Source organism: Pelodiscus sinensis, chromosome 5, assembly GCF_049634645.1.
Source record: "Pelodiscus sinensis isolate JC-2024 chromosome 5, ASM4963464v1, whole genome shotgun sequence".
NCBI lineage: Eukaryota > Metazoa > Chordata > Testudines > Trionychidae > Pelodiscus > Pelodiscus sinensis.
The window spans coordinates 15,408,839-15,429,017 of record NC_134715.1 but is presented as its reverse complement, the minus strand read 5'-3'; the positions used below and the strand labels follow the sequence as shown (position 1 = coordinate 15,429,017).

At 47.1% G+C, this 20,179-nt stretch overlaps 1 protein-coding gene across 12 annotated transcripts in view; it reads left to right on the top strand.

Moving 5' to 3' along the window:
* Positions 1 to 20,179, top strand: part of FAM13A (family with sequence similarity 13 member A) — a 335,143-nt gene that overhangs the window by 256,552 nt on the left and 58,412 nt on the right. For all 12 annotated transcript variants that reach the window (XR_012904023.1, XM_075929587.1, XM_075929584.1 and 9 more), the window contains one exon: positions 19,485 to 19,529. Coding sequence is in view for 11 of the 12 variants with exons in the window: in XM_075929587.1 (XP_075785702.1) it covers positions 19,485 to 19,529 (45 nt within the window). In the remaining variant the exon portion in view is untranslated. The remainder of the gene's footprint in view (positions 1 to 19,484; positions 19,530 to 20,179) is intronic.

The window sequence follows — 20,179 nt, the reverse complement described above, 5'->3', positions numbered from 1 at the left end:
TGCAACTCTGATGCTAAAGCAGGTATCTGCACATTTCATTAATATGCTGTTAGTTCCAGGGCTGGCCTTACCATGAGGTGAACTGAGGCGGCTGCCTCAGGTGCCAGACTGTGGGGGGACGCCACTAGGACCCATAGTGTAGAAAATTGTCTGCTGCTGGTGCATATGTAGGTAGCAGAGCAGCACCATGAGAGTAGAACAGGAAGAAGGCAGAATTGAGACCTTTCAAAATGTTGGCCCAAGCGAGGGGTATGGGGGTGTCATTTGAGCTCCCCGCCTCAGGTGCCAAAATGTGGTGGGTTGGCCCTGGTTAGTTCTACCTTCAGTATCAGTAATGAGGATGTAAAATATTTCACAAGTAGTTAGTTCCTAGCATTGCAGTCTTTAATTGTTCTTTGTAGTGTAGATTAGTGTGTGTGTGTGTGTGTGGGGGGGGGGTCCTCCTATTGTTCATGCACCTGGGACATGCATGGGCCCAGCAATTCAAACAGTGCAGGAAAGGTGGAAAGCTGAGGCCAAGAAGGGATCCACGCACTGCCTGCCAAAGTATCTGAGAAGGTCACCTGCAAGATATCTTCAGGGGGGTTGCACTGCAGATTAAAAGGGAGAATGACCAATGGTTTAAGTTTATCCTCATGGAGTCGTCACTTAGGACTCAGCCAGACACTCCAACTCCATCAATGCACAGTGTGCCAACCTCGGAGCCGTGTCCAGAATTGCTCAGGGACCATCTGCACTGATCTCCTGTGCAGAAGATTGGCTTAAATAAATGAATGAATGAAGATGCCTATCTCCTAGAACTGGAAGGGACCTTGAAAGGTCATTGAGTCCAGTCCCCTGCATTCACAGCAGGACCCAGTACCATCCCTGACAGATTTTGCCCCAGATCCCTAAATGGCCTCCTCAGCAATTGAACTATCAATCCTGGGTTTCACAGGCCAATGCTCAAACCACTGAGCTATCCCTCCCCACAAAATTGCTCTTGGAGATCTTCCTCCCAATGCTATAAAAGAAGCAGCTACGGGGTCATTCCTCCTCCAGGAAGTCTAGTAAGGCCTTGGAGATGGCCTGCACCGTATCTAGGCTACCCAGGCTGAGTCCTTCAGCCCCAGAACTGTTGATTCCGGTCCAGACGGCAGGTCCATCGAGTCCATTGTGTATGGACGCTCCAGTGGCAGTGGATGAGGATTTTGACCTTCCCACCACTCCAGATACATTTAAGGCCACACAAGATCTCATTAAACTCATGGCATCAGTGCAATTTGTGGCATGTCCACCCCCTTCTTGGTGGCACAGCTACAGTGGTGTGGTGGTACCATCTTCCTCATGCTCGTTCTTGGCACCAGTGTCTGGTACAGGTGACCCTTCTGGCACTGGGACCTGCGGCCACAACACCGCCTTAGATACCTCCTGTGCCTCTTCCAGCCCCAGCACCAACGACATCTTCAGCACTGCTGGCATCATGGCACCGTGGGAAGCCTGCTGCCATGAGCATCCACGAACGCTCCTTTCAGTGCTGATCGGCAGCACCATACAGTTCACCTCCTCCCTGGTCGGCATCAGAGTACACATCAGAAGCAGGATCCTGGAGCTGTTGGTACCGATCCCAGCACTGACCTCTGGAGGCACCTGTCACAAGCACATACTTGGCCTTCCCAATGACTGGCCCTATTGGACACAATGGGCCAGGGCCAAGGCCCCACCTTCCAGGGCCATCTTGGTGGCACCCTCCACCTGGGAGCCACTGTCTGCCTTGTTGATGGCTCCAGCCCACCTTCTCGTGCAGGACTCTTTGGGAGAAGAGGTGCATGTACCTGCAGTGGCCCCACCTACAGTGACTCTCCCTGACCCTTAACCTGAAGGGGATGCTGAGTGGGGGAGACCTTGTGGGCCAGGATGATTGTTTCCCTGGTGGCCTCGGTCTCCTCACCAAATGCAATGGGGGGTTCCTCCCTGCCCCCTCCTTTTAAGCATTCTAAGGCTCACCAGGACTTGCTCAGGTGTGTGGCCCAGCTCCACAGCCTTCTAGTGGAAATGGTGGTTGAGGAGTCTGATCAGATCATGGATGTTTTTTCACCTGAGGATCTGGCACAGGTGGCCTTGCCTCACATTAAGTCTGTCCAGACCCCCACAAAGGTGCTCTGGCAGACTCTGGCCTCAATTTCATCCACAGCCAAAGGGATTGATAGGTGGTACTTAGTACTGCAGAGGGGCTATAAGCACCTCTATACCTACCCCCAGTTGGGGTTGGTGGTGATGGATGCTGTGAACCATTGCAAGTGTCAGTCAGCTCAGAGCTGCCCCAAAAAATGATGCAAAAATGGTGGACCTATTCAGGCACAAGGTTTATCCCATTGGGATGCTTCAGCTGTGGGCCTTGAACCAGCAGGTGCTCCTCAGTTATTGTCTTCAACTCCTAGAATGCGCTCTCCAAATTCCAGGAGCTGCTCCCCTCAGACACAAAGCAGGTGTTCACAGCAGTTCTGCAGGAAGGCCACACGGTAACCAGGATTGTGCTCCAGGCACATGATTGCAGGTGTGTGGCCTACCAGTAGAGGTGCAACATATATTCAGGACCTACCGTTTGGTGGGGTGAACCTATTCGCCAGTAAGACGAACACCTTCCTACACAGCCTCAAAGATTCTAGAAGGATCTTGCAGTCCCTAGGCATCGATATGCCAGCCCCTCAGTGGAGGAATTATGACTGCACCCGCTGTTATGTTTTTACACTGGTCCTCCCAAGCCAGCAGGCAGGCATCCATCATGGGGGTCAATGCAACAGCAGATCTCTTCGATCCTCATCTACTCAGGAGTAGGGTTCCTCTAAGCAGCCACTGGGGCCTAAGTCATAATTTTGAGGGTGCACTTGAGGGCAGAGCACTAGCTATTCCGGATCCTTCCCTTCCAGTTGTGAACCCACTTCTGGTATGCCTGGACCCAGATTACCTCAGACCGCTGAGTCCTGAGTATGGTAGGAGTGGGATATTCTGTCCAGTTCTGTACCCTCCCTTCCTCTCACCCCCTCTTGCCATCCTGCTCCAGGGATCCCTCTCATGAGCAACTCCTTATCCAGGAGATGGGATCACTTAAGGAGGTTCCTCAGAAGTTAGGGGGCAGGGGGATACTCCCAGTACATTCTTATCCCAAAGGTAGGATACAGCGCAGACCCCCCCTTTATATCTCAAACTTGAATGTGTTCCTAAAAGAGCTCAAGTTTCATATGTTGTCTTTGGCCCCAGTTATTCCCTCGCTCAATCCCAGGGGCCCAGTAGCTTCCACATTTCCATCATGCCAACCCAACATTGATTCCTTCTCTTCATAGTGGAGGACCATCATAATCAATTCATGGTGCCGCCTTTCAGCCTGGCCATAACACCTTGGGTCTTTTATGAAATGTGTGATGTTTTTCTGCACTTAGATGATTGGCTAATCCAAGGCACATCTTGGGAGCAGGTTAAGCCTGGGCTTATTGGTTAACATTCATGGTTATAACCAAGCTCCCATCCTGTTCCTGGGGAGCTGGCTGCCACCCCATGCTGCTGCTGCTGCTTCTGAATCAGTGATGGCATCACAGGGGCATTCCCCCGAGTGGCACTATAAGCTCCTGGTGCGCACCAGCTCCCAGGGAGCCACTGCGGGCGCATGTAACAGTGTAACTGCTGAGGTTTTCAGCAGTTATATGGTCCCCTAATTACCCACATTTTAACATCCCTAGTAAATAAAGCTAGCAGCTTGTAACTCTTTGTTGTTTATCGCACATCAGAAATGTGTAATTTTTAGGTTGGTTGCCAGGTGGAATTAATTTGGCAGGAAAGCCGGCACAGGCTGAGCAACGTCTGGTCCTTCCTTAGTTCAGAGCTCCTGGGGTAGGTGGCAGATTTTCCCATGTGACTTTTTAAAATTTGTCATTGCTGCCCCAGGGAAGCAAATGACATGTGCTGTGATCAGCTTTGTTCCATCAAGGGGGTGGAGGGAACCCTTTGAATCAGAGTGTGTGTATCTGCCAGGTGGTCCATTTTATTTGTCCTGCTTTACTGTTGGCCACGTTTTACATCATCTGCAGTATTATTGATGTAACACCTGAATCATTAATGTAAATACAAAGAGATATGGGTTGTAGGAGTGTAATGGGTTCTGGGTTTGTATGGTAGTACAGTAATTTCATGCAGACGGTTATGTAACATGTTGGGTGTGAAGAAGAGCTGTTCAGATTCCAAACACTGTGTAATAGTTGGCTTCTGCCAACTAGCAGATCATTCAATCACTTTTGCAAATGTCATCGCTCTCTCTATACATTACATTTTTCTCCTGTAGGATGAGTGTGACGTCGTGTCACTGTCGCCTGTACTGGCGCTATGGGTTCAGCAAAAAAATTCTACTCCCTCGCCCCCTGCGGAGTCCATAGGCAGCTCCCATTGGGGCTTTGCCAGCGGGGGGCGGGCTGCTGGCAGTGTGCAGCTTTGGCTGCTCCATCATCCACTGCGGCTGCCCCCACCCCTGTGCAGAGCATGGCTCACTCCGCAGGACTACCTGTCCCATGGGGCCTCCGGTGCCGCGCAGCCTCCTCCTCCTCCTCCATGTGTGCAGGGGGCAGTTTTTACTGTGGCTGCTGTTGGGGAGAGGTGGCTGGGCCAAGACGCCGAATAGTGGCTCTCAGACCTTGGCCCTTTTAAACTGCTGCCCGAGCGGAACTTGGCTCGGGCTCTGCCGCCTCCCCACCCCGGGCATGCTCGGGCTCACTGGCTCCCCCCTTGTAGCACACTTGGGCTCTGCTCCCCCCCCATGCACTGCCACTCTTTCTCCCCCACACCCCTCCCCAGCCTGCTGGAGAAGGTTGGGGTTTCTGCACTCCTATCCCCCCCATGCCCTGCCAGTGGGAAGCCTGACCTGGTGCTGCAGCTGCACTGAGCTCCCTCTCCCCCAAGGAACAAGAGCACGCTGCCTGGAGGCTTTCCTTGCTGCAGCAGGTTGCTAAGCCAGGTAAGCGTCCTCCCCCTCATGCCCAGACCCTGCACACAAATCCCTCACTTACTGCCCTCTCTCACTGTCCTCCCCCCGCCAAGACCCCGTATTCCCAGCATGCTCTGACACCCTGCCCCAAGACCCCTCCTTTGTAGCCTGACACCCTGCCCCCTCCTCAAACCTCCCTCCTGGCATTATTATCCTCCATATATCAGACTGTGAGGTTCCCTCCCTCTCTCTCCTCCTGCTTCTGTAGGCCAGGGGTTCCTTGAAATTCTTTAGAGTTTAAAAGGGTTCTGTGGCCAAATAAAATTGGGAGACACTGGACTACACTGTTGCTTCCGTACTCCAGGAGAAGGACCAGTGAAAGTGGACAGTGAGGGGGGGGGGGGTTGGCAAGCATAGCAAGCTGGGGGTACAGCCCCCTAGTAATGTTTAAAACTCCGTCACTTGATCTGTGTTTTCTAGTGAGAATTTTCCTTTCTTTGGTCTTACCAAAAAAAAAAAAAAAAAGAAAAAAAAAGAAAATGGAACAACCTAAGGGCAAGAATTAGTATTTAAATTGTTCCACATGTTATTTTGAATCAAAATTGTTCTTAACCCAGTATTATTAAAATACACTATTAAAATATCCATCTTTGGGGGATTTTTATTAGAAATTAGAGCGTACAACTAAGCCTGATTAGGCAACCTATTTCAGTTGCTCAGCAATGCCATATTGAATACTTTGCAATGTAAATATTCCAATAATAAAAGAAAAGGAGAACCTTGCTGGTGATTGCTTGACCTAGAAGTTTGTGCTTGAAGGACATATATGTTCCAGAATTCCTTACGATGAAAGCTTATCTTAACATTACAACTGAAATTGTTATGTAACATGGAGTGAACTACTTAGCTTATATAATAGGAAAGCTAATTTTAGATGTGTTAGATAAATCAGTTTCAGGTACAAGTAGCAGCTGGCAAAGTCAGTTCCAAGTAAAGGCAGTTGTGCCCAGCCTAGTTTTATAAACTCTGAAGGTAATAGAGGTCTGTGGTGAAGTGTATATTCCAGTGCCATAACTAGCTAATTTTTGCCTTTAGGCAAGAATATAAAATTGCGCCCCCTCAGCGGCAATGTGCAGCCTGACATGTAAACTGTGGGCTGGCCTATGCTAATGGGTGGGGGGCGGAAGCGGGCACTGTCTTAAAATAAGTACCTGTCTTAAAAGAATTAGTTTTCTATATTATTCTTTTGCATCCCCTCAGCTATGTATCCAAAGGAAGTGCCGTACCCAAAGAAAGTGCCTCACTTGCCTCGCCCTGGTAATGGCCTGGGTATATTCATATAGACTTCTTTATAAAGAAATTTCTCAATGGGTAAATCCTGATTAGGGAGCTGAGGCACATGTCTTATGAGGAGAGGCTGAGAGATTTGGGCTTATTTAGTCTACAGAAGCGAAGAGTGAGGGGGGATTTGATAGCAGCCTTCAATTTCCTGAAGTGAGGTTCCAAAGAGGATGGAGAGAGGCTGTTCTCAGTAGTGACAGATGGCAGAACAAGGAGCAATGGTCTCAAGTTGCAGTGGGGGAGGTCTAGGTTGGATATGAGGAAAAACTATTTCACTAGGAGAGTGGTGAAGCACTTCCTTACCTTTAGTTGGGGTTGGTCCTACTATGGGTAGGGTGCTGGACTTGATGACCTCCTGAGGTCTGTTCCAGTGCTAGGAGTCTATGATATAAACCAGAGGAATGGAAAATGAAAATTGCATGTTTCATGAGTTGTTTTTAATGGGCTGTTTTGATATGCAGGGGTATCTCGCTAATAAGTACTGTATTAAAATGATACCAAGCCTAACACACATGTTGCTGATTTCTCTGACTAAAGTTGCATTGCATGCACACATCAGGTGTTTTTCCTGAGTGTTATCCTGTTGTTTCTCTTTTTGAATCCACCATTCTCACTCTTGCTTTTTTTAATATGTCCCATGTTACAGAAGAGAAATGGCCTCATCAGTGCAGCATTACTTACCAGATTCTTAGCCTGTGGGGTGTGTACAGGCAAGGCATGCAGTAATGGGGTGTGGTCATTGAAGAGCCCATTGGGTTGTTCCCACAGTGTGCTGAACATGCTACTGCCTGCTTACTCTCTGGGACACTCCGCCACTGTCTCCTGCTGGCCACATCTTCTGGTCTCCCCCTGACAAGACAGACACACTAAGCTACTGTCCCCTTCTAGAGCAAAGCAGACACTAATCTCTTCAGCTCTGGAAGGACGCAGTTCTACGGCACAGCACAGTGAGGGATCAGAACCCCAAATAAATCCATCTTTCTCTATGTTAAGTTTTACACTGTGAAAGCTCATCAGGGTAAGCTTCCTTTATCAATGAAAGATATATGCACTGTGGTTGCTCCCCTCTCCTTCCCAGTAACAATTATTTATCCTGGGCCTGATAATAAAAACACTTTTGTTTACAAACAGTAGAACTTAAGAGGTTGCAAGTGAAAACATACGGATCAAAGTAAGTTACTAAATTAAAATGAAAAGAAAATGCATCGCTAGTTCTAATTCACTAAGAAACTTACTGCAGGCAGAATCTTACCCTAAAGAAATGTTCTTAATTCAGGCATAATCTTCAAATGAGACACAAAGTTTAAGTATGACTTGAGTCTCCGGCCCTCTTTAAAGTTCTTTTTCCCCTCTCTCTTACAGTATGTCAGGCAGTTTCAGAAGCCATCTGAAGACACAGACTTGATAGCTTCCCATTGCTTAAATAGACTTTTCTCCAGGGTGGGAATCCTTTGTTTTACATCCCTGCCTTCCATGGAAAAATGAGCTTCCAAAATGGATTTAGTACCAGGTGTAATGTTCACGTCTTTCTAACACCAACCACTGCTTGGGCTCACAGGACAAACAAAGCTGTTTACAAGTCATTGAGGTGATTGCCAAATAATTAGGCTTCAAGGGCACTAGTACGGCTCTCATTAGCACATTTAAAATTGTAAACAGATTTGCACTTCATATTTCTAACGTCTCATACAAGAATGATACATGCACAAAAATAGCACATGTAGATTTAGAAGATAACATTAAAATTGATAGGTTACATAAGGTTAAAAGCATCTTTGAGTTATGCATGTTTATATTCATAAGCCAGTTTTCATAAAGCACGAGGGACCTCTTAGGACAAAATTGAAAAATCTATGTAGAGTTATTGGCTGTCATTTATGGGGCTGACATAACAATGTCTTGAGCAGCTCTGGAGAGGATCAGACTCCAATGTTAGCTAGTCAGATTCACTTGAGTGTTGAGCTCCTTTTAAAAATTAACTGATTCTTGTCTGGTTCTGTGCTCCACTGTACGTACATTAGATGAAAGTGGAATGGGTGAAAGGAGCATGGAGTATATAGCTCTGTGCTCATGGCCCTATTCCAGTAGAGTTCTAGCCTTAGCCAGGGCCCTTGTATCGCTGAAATGTCTCTGCTTTGAACAGGAGGTACCAGTGTACTCCAGTCACAAGCAATTATACTGAAACAAGGAATAAAAGGAGAACATTATATAATATAGGTTCCCTGGTCCAGCACCCTCAGGACCTGACGTGTCCCAGATAAGGGATTTTTCTGGACTGGAGTGTTCATTTCTGGCCTCCCAGCTTCCAGCCCGGGCCTAACCGTCGGCCTCCCAGCTGACACCCCTACTCTTGCTGATCCCTGCTGCCCCGCCAGGAAGTCCTGCCACCTCTGCACTGGGCTCCCGACTACCACGCATGGGGCTCCCACTACTCTGCTGGGAAGCCCCATGCCACGTGTCGGGTTCCCACTGCTCTGCCAGCCTACTGGGCTCCCAGGTTCTAGCCCTCCACCGGGACTCTCTGGTCCTGGAACATACGTGGTCCTGCCGGACCAGAGAGTCCCAAACAAGAGCATTTCAATCTGTACCACGTTATATAAGACTAATAGTGGTTAAATCTGAACTTTCAAAAATATTGAGAAGGTTGGAATCAAGTCCTTACCAGCACAAGGATTTTGCAGCAGATCATCTTTTAAACTCACCATTTTCAGATTTTATATACAAAACCGCAGTCCTCTTCTGCTATGAAAATGTATACATCAGATTTCAGCATCAAGCACATTTCTTATAATGGACTTGTAAATTCTAGACTAGTCAAAGTATATTACACACCTTCAACCAGGGGTGGGCAATAATTTTTGAAGGGGGGGCCACTTCATGAATCTTAGAAGTGGTTGTGGGCCACCCTGGAAGGGGTAGGACCTCAGGCAGAAGAGGCAGGGCCAGGAGACCTTGTGTGCTCCACCACCCACAGACCCTGATTGGCCTGGGGATGGGGGAGCACGTGAAGTCTTTGCTACCCCACCCTGCCAGGAGCACGTGGTGCCTAGAGAGAATCTTTTGGTGCCACGTGCCCCGGCGGGGGGATGAGACTTTGCATGTCTCCCTGTCTCCTGGTCTTGATTCGCCTGGGGCGAGGGAGCCGCAGAGTGACTGCAGGCTGATTTAAAAGGGCTTGGTGGGCTGGATCCAGTCTGCACAGGCTGTCTTGCCCATCCCTGCCTTAAACTATAAAGGCGAAAGCACCTTACATTTCAATTCTGGAGAATAAAGAGTTTTAAGACAGATTTCCAACATTTGCATTCTTCTGGTACATTTAAACATTGAAAATCCCATTGTTAAAGCAGAGGAATTGTGTGTCTACCAGGCTTTGGAAACATTTTGTTTTAAAAAGCTATAGAAACTGTTTTCATATCGCATTTTTGTCAAGCCATACTAATCTACTAGAGTTCTTTCAGGTTGTCAGCAACCATGTGGAAAAGGGGAATGCAGTGTTTATAATGTACTTAGATTTCCAGAAAGACTATGATAAGAGCCTTTGGTGAAGGACCTTAAGTAAGTTGTCCTATGATAAGATGTAAGGTCCTCTCCTGGATTGATAACTGTTTAAAAGATAGGAAACAAAACATAGGAATAAATGGTAAGTTTTTTCAGAATGGAGAGAGGTAACTAGTAGTGTCCCAAAGGGATTCGTATTGGGACCAATCCTATTCAACATTCATAAGCAATCTGAAAACGGGGGTAAACAATGAGGTGAAAAAATTTGCAGATATTAAACTGCTCCGGAAAGTTAAGACCAAAGCGGGCTGAGAAGAGCTTCAAAAGGATTTCCGAAAACTTTGCGTCTGGGCCACAAAATGGCAAATTAATTTTAATTTTATAAATACAAAGTAAAGCATACTGCTAAAATCTAATCCTGACTGTACGTACAAAATGATGGAGACTAAAGTAGCTATTACCACTTGAGAGAGATCTTGGAGTCATTGGCTGTGTCTAGACTGGCCAGTTTTTCCAGAAAATCAGCCACTTTTCTGGAAAAGCTTGCCAGCTGTCTACACTGGCCACTTGAACTTCCGCAAAAGCGCTGACTTCCTACTGTAAGAAATCAGTGCTTTTTGCGGAAATACTATGCTGCTCCCGTTCGGGCAGAAGTCCCTTTTGCGCAAAACTTTTGCTCAAAAGGGCCAGTGTAGACAGCTCAGATTTGTTTTCCACAAAAAAGCCCCAATCGCGAAAATGGCGATCGGGGCTTTTTTGCGGAAAAGCACGTCTAGATTGGCATGGACACTTTTCCGCAAAAAGTGCTTTTGCGGAAAAGCATCCGTGCCAATCTAGACACTCATTTCCGGAAAATCATGCCAGTCTAGGCACAGCCTTTGTATATAGTTCTCTGAAAACATCCACTCAGGGTGTGTCTAGACTACAGGGTTTTGTTTACAAAAGTGGTCTTTTGTCGACAAAACTATACCTGCGTCTCCACTGCTGCTGCTGTCGTCGACATAACGTCGACAGAACTCAGCAGGTTTGTCGATGGCTGTAAACTTCATTCTAAGAGGAATAACACCTTTTGTCGACAGAGTTCTATTGACAGAAGGTGTTATTGCATCTACACTGTCCTTTGCATCTATGCTGTCATGTCGACAAAGCAGCTTGTTTTGTTGACAGAACTGGATGTAGCCTAGACGCTCTTTGTCGACAGAAGCTTTGGCGACCGTATCTGTCGACACTAATTCTCTTGATAAAAGCCTGTAGTCTAGACGTACCCTCAGTGTGCAGCGGCAGTCAAAAAAGCAAATAGATTGTTAGAAATAATTTAAGAAGGGATAGGGAATAAGACAGAGAACATCTTATTGCCTATATATAAAACCATGGTACGCTCACATCTTGAATACTTTATACAGGTGTGGTCGCCTTATCTCAAAAAAGATATATTGGCATTGCAAAAGGTTAAGAAAAGGGCAACAAAACTGATTAGGGGTTTGGAACCGGTCCCATATGAAGAGAGACTAAAAAGACTGGGACTTTTCATCTTAGAAAAGAGGAAACGAAGAGGGAATGATAATAGTCTGTGAAGTCATGACTGGTGTGGAAAAAGTGAATGAGCAAAAGTTGTTTCTTATAACACAAAAATAGGAGGCACACAATGCAATTAATATGTAGCAGGTTTAAAACAAACAGAAGAAGGTAGTGCTTCACGCAATGCACAGTGAACCTGTGGAATTCTTTGTCAGAGGATGTTGTGAAGTCCAGGACTTTAACAGTGTTCAAAAAAGATCTAGATAAATTCAGGGCCGTACTGGTAGTGTTAGCCAGGATGGATAGGAATAGTGTCCCTGGTCTCTGTTTGTCAGAAGCTGGGAAAGGGTGACAGGGGAGGGATCACCTGATGATTACTTTTTTGTTCATTCCCTCTGGGAACCCCTGGCATTGGCCACTGTCAGAAGACAGGATCCCGGGCTACATGAACATTTGATATAACCCATTATGGACGTTTTATGTATGCTTTGACTTGCAATCCTTAATATTTGGCAATAATACTTTTTGCTTTACTGTGCCTGTTAATTCCTAGGGTGGAAGAAAAGAAGATCGTCATTCCTGAGTAACATTAATCATATGACTAATATAATAAGTAAATGATAAACTTTACACAAGGTGTGGATATTGGAAAGCTGAATTCATAATCATGACGCAGTATATTCATTTGAGATTAAGAGATTCATTAAAGAGCTGAAGAGTTGTGGTACCCTAACTTTTCCTGTTGTCATCAGGGGGAGCTATGGGTTAGGGTGGGACCAACGGTAAAATGAAATCACCCTCATTTACACATTGGTAGCTTTACTCTTACAAATCACAACAGGAGAAATGCTGGACTGTGCCTCTCAGAGTACATCTGCACTGCGGGGGAAAAAAGTGCGTTCTTCACTAGGATTACAATAGCAGCCAAGAGAGGGAGTCTTGGCTTGGAGTTCAGTTTAACAGCATCAGTTAAAGCCTGAAGGGCACCCTGGGCTTGATTACATGCTGCTCACTTGGGTTCAAACCAGATTGTTGGGTCTTCATTGCTATTTTAACCCAAGTTAGTTAACCGGATTTAAGAACATGCTGTGTGTGTGTTCTTCAGCTTCTAATAGATGCAAACACAGAATTTGTAGTAGACTGAGTGGGGTGGGGCTAATGTGGCTTAAACAACCTTTGAAATCTCCAGGTCCTGAGCTGCCCTGAGAGCAGGAGAGGACTCCTGCACAATTTTAGACTGCCCTGAGAGCCTATCTAAGTTAGGACTACATTCTTGGGCTGCTCTAAGGGCCACAGTACTACCCAGAGTCGCCATAGAGTTGTGTGATGCAGACCTGCCGCAGCATCTATATTGCATCCTTTCTCCACCCCCCTTCCTAACCACCTCCCTATGCTTGGTTTTGTTATACTAGGGTTCTCAGAGTACTGCCTTATGGCTGTCTCCTGCTGTGCTTGCATTGCAGGAAGTTGGGGGAGGGGGGGAGAGATCCTCAGGGCATCTAGAGCAGAGATGAGACTCTCACCCAGTCTTTTAAACTTAATTTTCAAAGATATCCCACTACAAATTGAACCTCTCTAGTTCAACACCCTTGGGACCTGACTGGTGTCAAATAAGAGAATATTATCTAGCGGAGTTACCAACACTTCCCCTGCTTACTGGGTTATTAGAAAACATTTGGGGGTAAATTAGCCCTAAATAACAGCACAGAACACTGAGAGCCAGGATTGGTGGCTATAAACAAACTTTATGGGACCACAGGAAACTTGGCCACATCCTCGATAAGTGGACATCCAGCCAACTAAAATCACACCAGATGTTTCTAGAGTAGAGAGATTCAACCTGTAGTAACTAGTTATCTCAAAGTATGCCTCTGCCATATCAGACTGCCTACTTTCATGCTAGGCTGTAATTTCTAGCTTTTGTTGTACAGGTTGAAACTCTCTAAACGGGGACTCTCTGGTCAAGCAACGTCCATGATCAAGCACAGATATTGCAGAACCAGAGAGTCCTAGTGAAAGGCCAGAAGCAGGGATCTTTGTGGGAGTGGCAGGGCAGCGGGTTGCCCACAGCAAGCTGACAATGGGGCTGCCACTTGTGTGGCATCAGGCTGGGAGACCCGGCATGTGGCTAGGCTGGCAGGATTGGGAGCCGTGACGGTGGCTTGGTAGGGTAGGGAGCCACAGCAGCTGCCTGGCAAGTCCCAGAGCCCTGGTGCATGGTTGCCCGATGGGTCCTGGAGCCCTAAGAGTAGTGGCTGGCTGCCAAGTGGGGAGGGCCAGCAGGAGGTGGGGAGGTTGCCAGAAGGTTGCCAGGCCAGGCCAGGCCAGGGGGGCTGGTGGCAGGGGAGCCAGAAATGTCCTCCCCAGATCCAGCAAAATCCCTCATCTGGGACTGGTCAGAAACTGAGGGTGCTGGACCAGAGAGATCCAACCTGTATTAGTGTCAGCAGTTTCTTTGCAATATAACTTAAGGAGAAGAGAGGCAGAAATGACTAAGGGCTTATTCTTTGGTAACAGATCCTTTGGGTCAGATTCTCATTTTAAATCAGTTTTGCACCACTGGAATGCCTTAATTTCAGTTAATTTACTCCTGTTTTGTCCTTGTGCACAAAGAAAATCTAGTCCCTGTCAATGAAGGTGCCCAGCTTTGTAACATTTAAGTGAGATTCGAAATAATTCAAATAAAAACAGCTATTGCACAGAAATAAATCCACTTGCATAATGGTCCCAAATGGAACAGTATATATGACCCTTATTGAGACCCGAGGAGTAATAGCAATAAGATCTGGGGTTGCTCAGTACCTGTAAATGATGCCCATAAATAGGTACCTACATATGAACTTAGAAACCTACCTTTATGCACCCAGGTCTGAATGTTTTGGCCTTGATGTAGCTAAATATTAATGGCTTGCCCTGAATTAGTGGAATAGTGCTAGAAAAATGTAGCATCAGTTGTCTGAGATGGACAGGGAACTAGAGCTTGTGGCCCATGAAGTAAATATTTTTTCCCTAGGCATGGGAAAAGGTACAGTGAGGTGACAGAGTGCATCTGGGAGAGGCTGATGCATTCATGAGAGTTAGGCTGTAAATTGAGTGAGTTGGATATAAGAACACTGAAAGACACTATTGATTCAGATCCTCATCTTCCCCCCTGCCCCCCCCAGAAAGAAATAAAAGGGAGTTGTGCAGTCAGCAAGGGGTTGGTGTTTGTGGACTAGGCTGGTTCTGAGGGTGAGGTGGAATAAAGTCCCAGAACTGAATAGCTCTCCAAATGTCAGTGGGTCATGGGGAGGAGCTACAGAAGTATAATGTAATGAAAATAATCAACTGTATTTATCAAAGTGTCAAACAGAGAAGGAGCAAATTATTAACCAAGCAGGACATGAGTTCAGATTGTTTTACTGATTTAATGAACAAAGCTGCTCTTTTGAGGCATTTAATTACTTGTCATGTCTTACTGTTTAATGTGTTTTGGGCATTCATAGCATGCCTTGTGAAGCATGCAGCTGAGGACAAAGTGACTTCAGCCACCCAAGTTCAGAAAACCTACCTTTATATTACCAGAATGTTACCAGAAGTATTTCTTTGCTGTTAGCTTTTTTGAGAATTTCTCATTAAATATTTCCATGTTATTTACTGGAGATTATTAACAGAGGCAGAAATACACAGATACTGGTTGTGCCTAACAGTCTAAAGCCATGGTCACCAACCGGTAGATCGCGATCCTTGGCCTGTAGAGACGTGCTATTGGATGACTTTTTGTGACACTTTTATTTATCTCCTCATACCTATTTCAATCCCCCGGCCCTTCCACTCTTAGTGAAGTGACAGCGTGCCTGATGTTTGAGGTGAGTGAGTGCTCCAGACTTTTGCCTGGCATCAGGTCTCTGCAGGGAAGCTAGAGGGGGGTTAGAGAAAAGAGGGAGGAAATCTTAGAAACTGATTGATTAAAAGTAATAGCCATTGTTGAATCATCAACAATGAAAGTGTGCCCCTTGCATGTATACATTAAAAACAGTAAATATCCTTTAGAATGGCACAGTAAACGAAGAATTTGGGAGTGAGACTTTGAAAAGTCCATCTTGTAATCTAGCAGTTTATTTCTCAGTACACCAGTCAACCCTGCTACTAATTCTCTTGGTGAAAAGAGAATAAAGCCAAATGCACCATTTAAGCTCTCTTACTTGGTTTGTTTAATATTGTAGGTGTGATGAACAGGAGGAATAAAATTTCTTGTTCCTTCTTATCAACAAAGCTAAGCAATGGTAACGTTCTTGGCTTAGGAGGAGAGGATGAGGGATTTGGGTTTATTTAGTCTGCAGAAGAGAAGAGTGAGGGGAGATTTGATAGCAACCTTCAACTTCTTGAAGGGAGGTTCCAAAGAGGGTGGAGAGAAGCTGTTCTCAGTGGTGACAGACTGCTCCTCATTCTGCAATGGTCTGAAGTTGTACTGGGGCAAGTCTAGGTTGAATATCAGGAAGAACAATTTCACTAGGAGAGTTGTGAAGCACTGGGAGGGTTACCTAGGGAGGTGGTGGAATTTCCATCCCTACAGGTTTTTAAGGCCTGGCTTGACAAAGCCCTGGCTGGGATGATTTAGTTGGGTTGGTCCTGCTTTGGGCAGAGGGCTGGACTCATTGACCTCCTGAGCTCTCTTCCAGCCCTAGGATTCTATGATTCTGATGATACAAGAAAGGGGTGCAACTTTGTTAGGCCTAGTCTAATCTGAGTTTGAAGTTAGAAAGCAGAGGAGTAATGGTCATTTGGCACTTCACCTTACTTGAAAGTGCTTTGAACAGTGAGTGGTGACAACTAGAATTAGGTTATTTTATTTCTTCCTGAGCTTAGAGTCAGACTTAGGCTATGTCTAGACTGCCGAGCTTTTCTGGAATACCAGCAGTATCCCGGAAAAGCTCTGCCACATCCAATGAATGCGTCCGCTTTTTTGGAACAGTTTCCGAAAAAGTGGGCATTTTCTTTCAGCATCCCTGTATTCCTCTTGGTGAGAGGAAGAAAGGATGTTTTGAAAGAGGAGTTTTTTTCCAAAATTTGGCCCTGTGTAGACGGGCCAAATTTCAGAAAAGCCTCTGTAAGGGGAAAAAAGCGGAAAAAGACACAAATTGCGAACTGCTATTTGTGTATATCTTTTTCCGACTTTTCTCTGCCGACTTTTCTAGGCTCACAGACAGAGAGAAAAAAGGAAGAAAAAAGGGTTGGGGGTTAAGGATATTAGATGTCGTTTATAATTCAGTAATCATGTAACCAAATTTTACCAGTTATAGGATTATTTGGTAGACCCTGGGGACAGAGCCGGTAGCCAGTGTGCTCCCAGTCCCACTCCCAGGGAGCCCCTTGCCACACCACGCTGTTGCTTCTGATACAGGCAGCAGCAGGGGTAGCAGCAGCTCCTGTCTGTGGAGGGCCCAAGCTCCCCAAAGACAGGGGCTGCTCCGGCAACCCACCTGCCCCCGCTTCCCTGCCCTGTGCTGCTGCTTCTAATAGAGGCAGCAGCATGCAAGGGTGGGGAGGCAGCTCCATGAAGCCTATTCTCATGGGGAGCTAGCTTTTAAGATGGCTCTTCTAAAGCAGCAGCTCCTGCCTGCCTCACCCCTCCACTGCCTTTGTGGGAGGCAGCAAAGGGGGGCAGGTGGCTCCCTGTGAGATGACACGTGTGGGGAAGTGACTTGAAAGCCAGCTTCCCACGTGCACTGGCTCCTGCCTGCCCCCCTTACTCTCCATGCTGCTGTATCTTTGTCAGAGGCAGCAGTTCCAGGGTGAGGGTGGGGGAGTAACTGGCTCCATGGGATACGGTGCTCTTGGAGATACAGCTTAAAAGCTGGTTCCTTATAGCCCCAGCTCCTGCCTCCCCCTCTCCCTTTGCTCCCTCTGATACAGAGGCGGGGGAAGGGGAATGCCTGTAGTCGGTACTTGTTTACATAGCTATACGCAAACATCCCTAGTTGGGGAATCTAAAAACATGGAAAAACATCGGGGAAGGGAGGGATTTACGAAAAGGAAATGTGTGTTGCCTTTTCCCGGTAAGTAGTTGAAAGCCTGTTAAACATTAAATCCCTTTATAATGTGCATGTCGTCCCGTTGGGGATGGGACTCAGGGAAGGGTTTCTCCTCTGTGGGACAGTGGGCAGCCACTTCGCCTCATTACCCACACCTGGCTCAGTCGCACACAGGGAATCAGTCGCACCAGTAGTTCAGTGGCTTGGGCCTATGGTCAGGCCGAGCACACAGTGAGTAAGCCTAGCCATCACGCGGGGCAGGCAGCAGTAGTGAATGCCGAGCCTTTAAACAAGCGATCAGTGAGCCCAGACCCTGGCTCAGGGCAGAGCAACAAACAGGTCTCCTAATTCTGGGGGGGAGGTGTGCAGGCCGCGCGCTCCATTGTGTCCCAGCCCAGGGCTCTAACCGTGCCAGATTACTCTGCCACTGGGTCAGTGCGGGTCTGGAGTGCAGCATGCTGACTCACTCATGGGCACGGTCTCAGCCACACTAACATTCGGCTATTGCTGGGCCACTTCCTTATTCCCTCCCAGCATATCTGGCTCAGTAGCAGGTCCTGTGGGTCGTTCAGGGTTGGAATCTCTCAGGGTTGGCAGCTACTCTGGGTCAAGGTCTGTCTGTGGTTCTGGCCAGTCCTTGGCTTTAAGTCTATAGCACTGTCCCAACTCAAGCCTTCCAGGAAAGGAATTTGGCCCCAATTAAGCATCCAAGCCTGCATTTTGTGCTTCCTGTCCCACCCCTGACTTCTGGCAAGATGGTGGGGGGAGCAGGCCTCCTTCCACCAAGGCTCGGGGAGGGGTTCCTCCCCTCTAAGTCAGTGAGCAGCCACTCTGCCTCACGATAGTGCACATTTTGAAATCTTGATTGAAAAGAACAGAGCTTGAGTAAATTTAAGTATGACCTACAGCTATAGGGATGTCCGTGTGTACCGTATTTTCCGGTGTATAAGGCGACTGGGCGTATAAGACGACCCCCTAATTTTTTAGTTAAAAGATAGGGTTTTGTCTTATACCCCTGCGCCTCCTTTGCTCCCGGTGTCCCTGGTCTGCTGGAGACGGTCCCCAGCAGACCAGGGACACCGGGAGCAAAGCCTCTGAGGACGCCCCGGCAGCGGGACAGCCCCGGCGCGCCTGGGCTGCCCCGCCGCCGGAGCCCCTCTGCGGCTTTGCAAAGCCTCGGGGGAAGCCGGCGGCGGGGCATCCCAGGCGCGCCTGAGCTGCCCCGCCGCCGGAGCCCCTCCGCGGCTTTGCAAAGCCGCATACCCGGCGCATAAGACGACCCCCGATTTTGGGGGGATGTTTTTTAACATCAAAAGTCGTCTTATACGCCGGAAAATACGGTAGTTGACTACACCATTAACTGATAACCCTGAGCTTATTGGTTAATCCTATCAAATAAACGCATTCTCTCCCCTCTCCCCTCTCCCCCTTCTCCCTTGCGTTCTCTGTATCAAGGGCAGCAAGCAGGAGGGGAGGCCGGATCCAGCTTCCCACGATCACCGGATTCAACAGCTGCCTTGGAGCAGCCTCTGTCCACAGGAGGCCCAGGCTCGCTGTGGACAGAGACTGCTTTGTGGGATACTGGAGCAGCCTCTGTCAGCGGGGGAGCTTGGCCTGCTGTAGACAGAGGTTGCTGTCATCCCACACTGCTGCCTCTGATACAGAGACAGCAGTTTCTGGGGATGGAAGGGGGCTCCCTGGGAGTGGGGCTAGGAGTGCACTGGCTACCGGGTTGCCCCTGGGGACTATCGAATAATTGTGTAGCCTCTTGAGTTTTGATGCAGTTACATGATTATTCAATTACTCAATATCTAACATCCCTAGCTGCAGAATATTCAGTAGCAGAACCGTAATAGTTAAAATGCCTTCCTTTTGACTGCAGTCTCTTGGTAGTGAATGGCAAGCAATCCAGTTTTGAGTGCACTAGCCTTGCCCAAATATTCATTCTAATAGTGTGAGTCAAATAGTATGGGAAATGTCAGAATCTTGTTGTGTGCATATGTAATTCCAGAAAATGAATTCCTGTTGGTGGATCATACCTTTTAATTTACTAGATTCTGTAGTGTGTGAGAAAAGGCAGCGAGAGGAAAACAAGCCTAAGTTCCCCTTCAGGTGTTCCATGACAGTACTTTGGTAATTAGATCTTTCTTCCCTTTCCACAGTGCCCATGTATCCCAAGTCAGCAGTAATATTCCTGCTACTGGAGAGTAAGTAACTCTTTTTTTAAATTTTGTTGCTGTCATTTGTTGTCTGCTTAAGATGTTTAAAATGTTATGTTATTCTCTTATTTTTCTGTAACAGCCTAGAACTGCCCAAAGAAAAAGTGCATTTTCCCCAAATCTAATTGTGTATAGTGATCATAAGCCACTTCCACTCAAGTGCCTGGATATCCTTCTTTCCCACACCCACGGGATATTATATTTATGCAGGTCATGGAGATTTCAAGAAACATAACCTAACTGTAGTGTAAGTTGTATTATCTGCCTGACAGTCAGGTCACAAATTTGGCACATGAGTTTGTTCTTGCCAATCTATACTCACTACGGATGTTAAATTTAGTTTAATCAGATAATCGAATACTGTAGTCCCCCAGGGATGTTACACTTCAAAGGCAAAAGTGCTGCGGGGAGCACAGGGGACTCTGAGTCCCCAGCTGACCCCAGGCTGCATGTGGTGCTACTTCTTTGAAACACTGTATGCAGCCCCAGCTGGCTCTGGGCTGCACATGGCGCTGCCACTTTGAAGCACCCCCTCATCTTCCTTCCCCCTTTCTGCCTCTTTCTGATAGAGGCAACAAGGGGGGGGGGGAGCAATTCGTCTACTAGCATGTCGACTATCAGATCAGTAAAATGCTTAT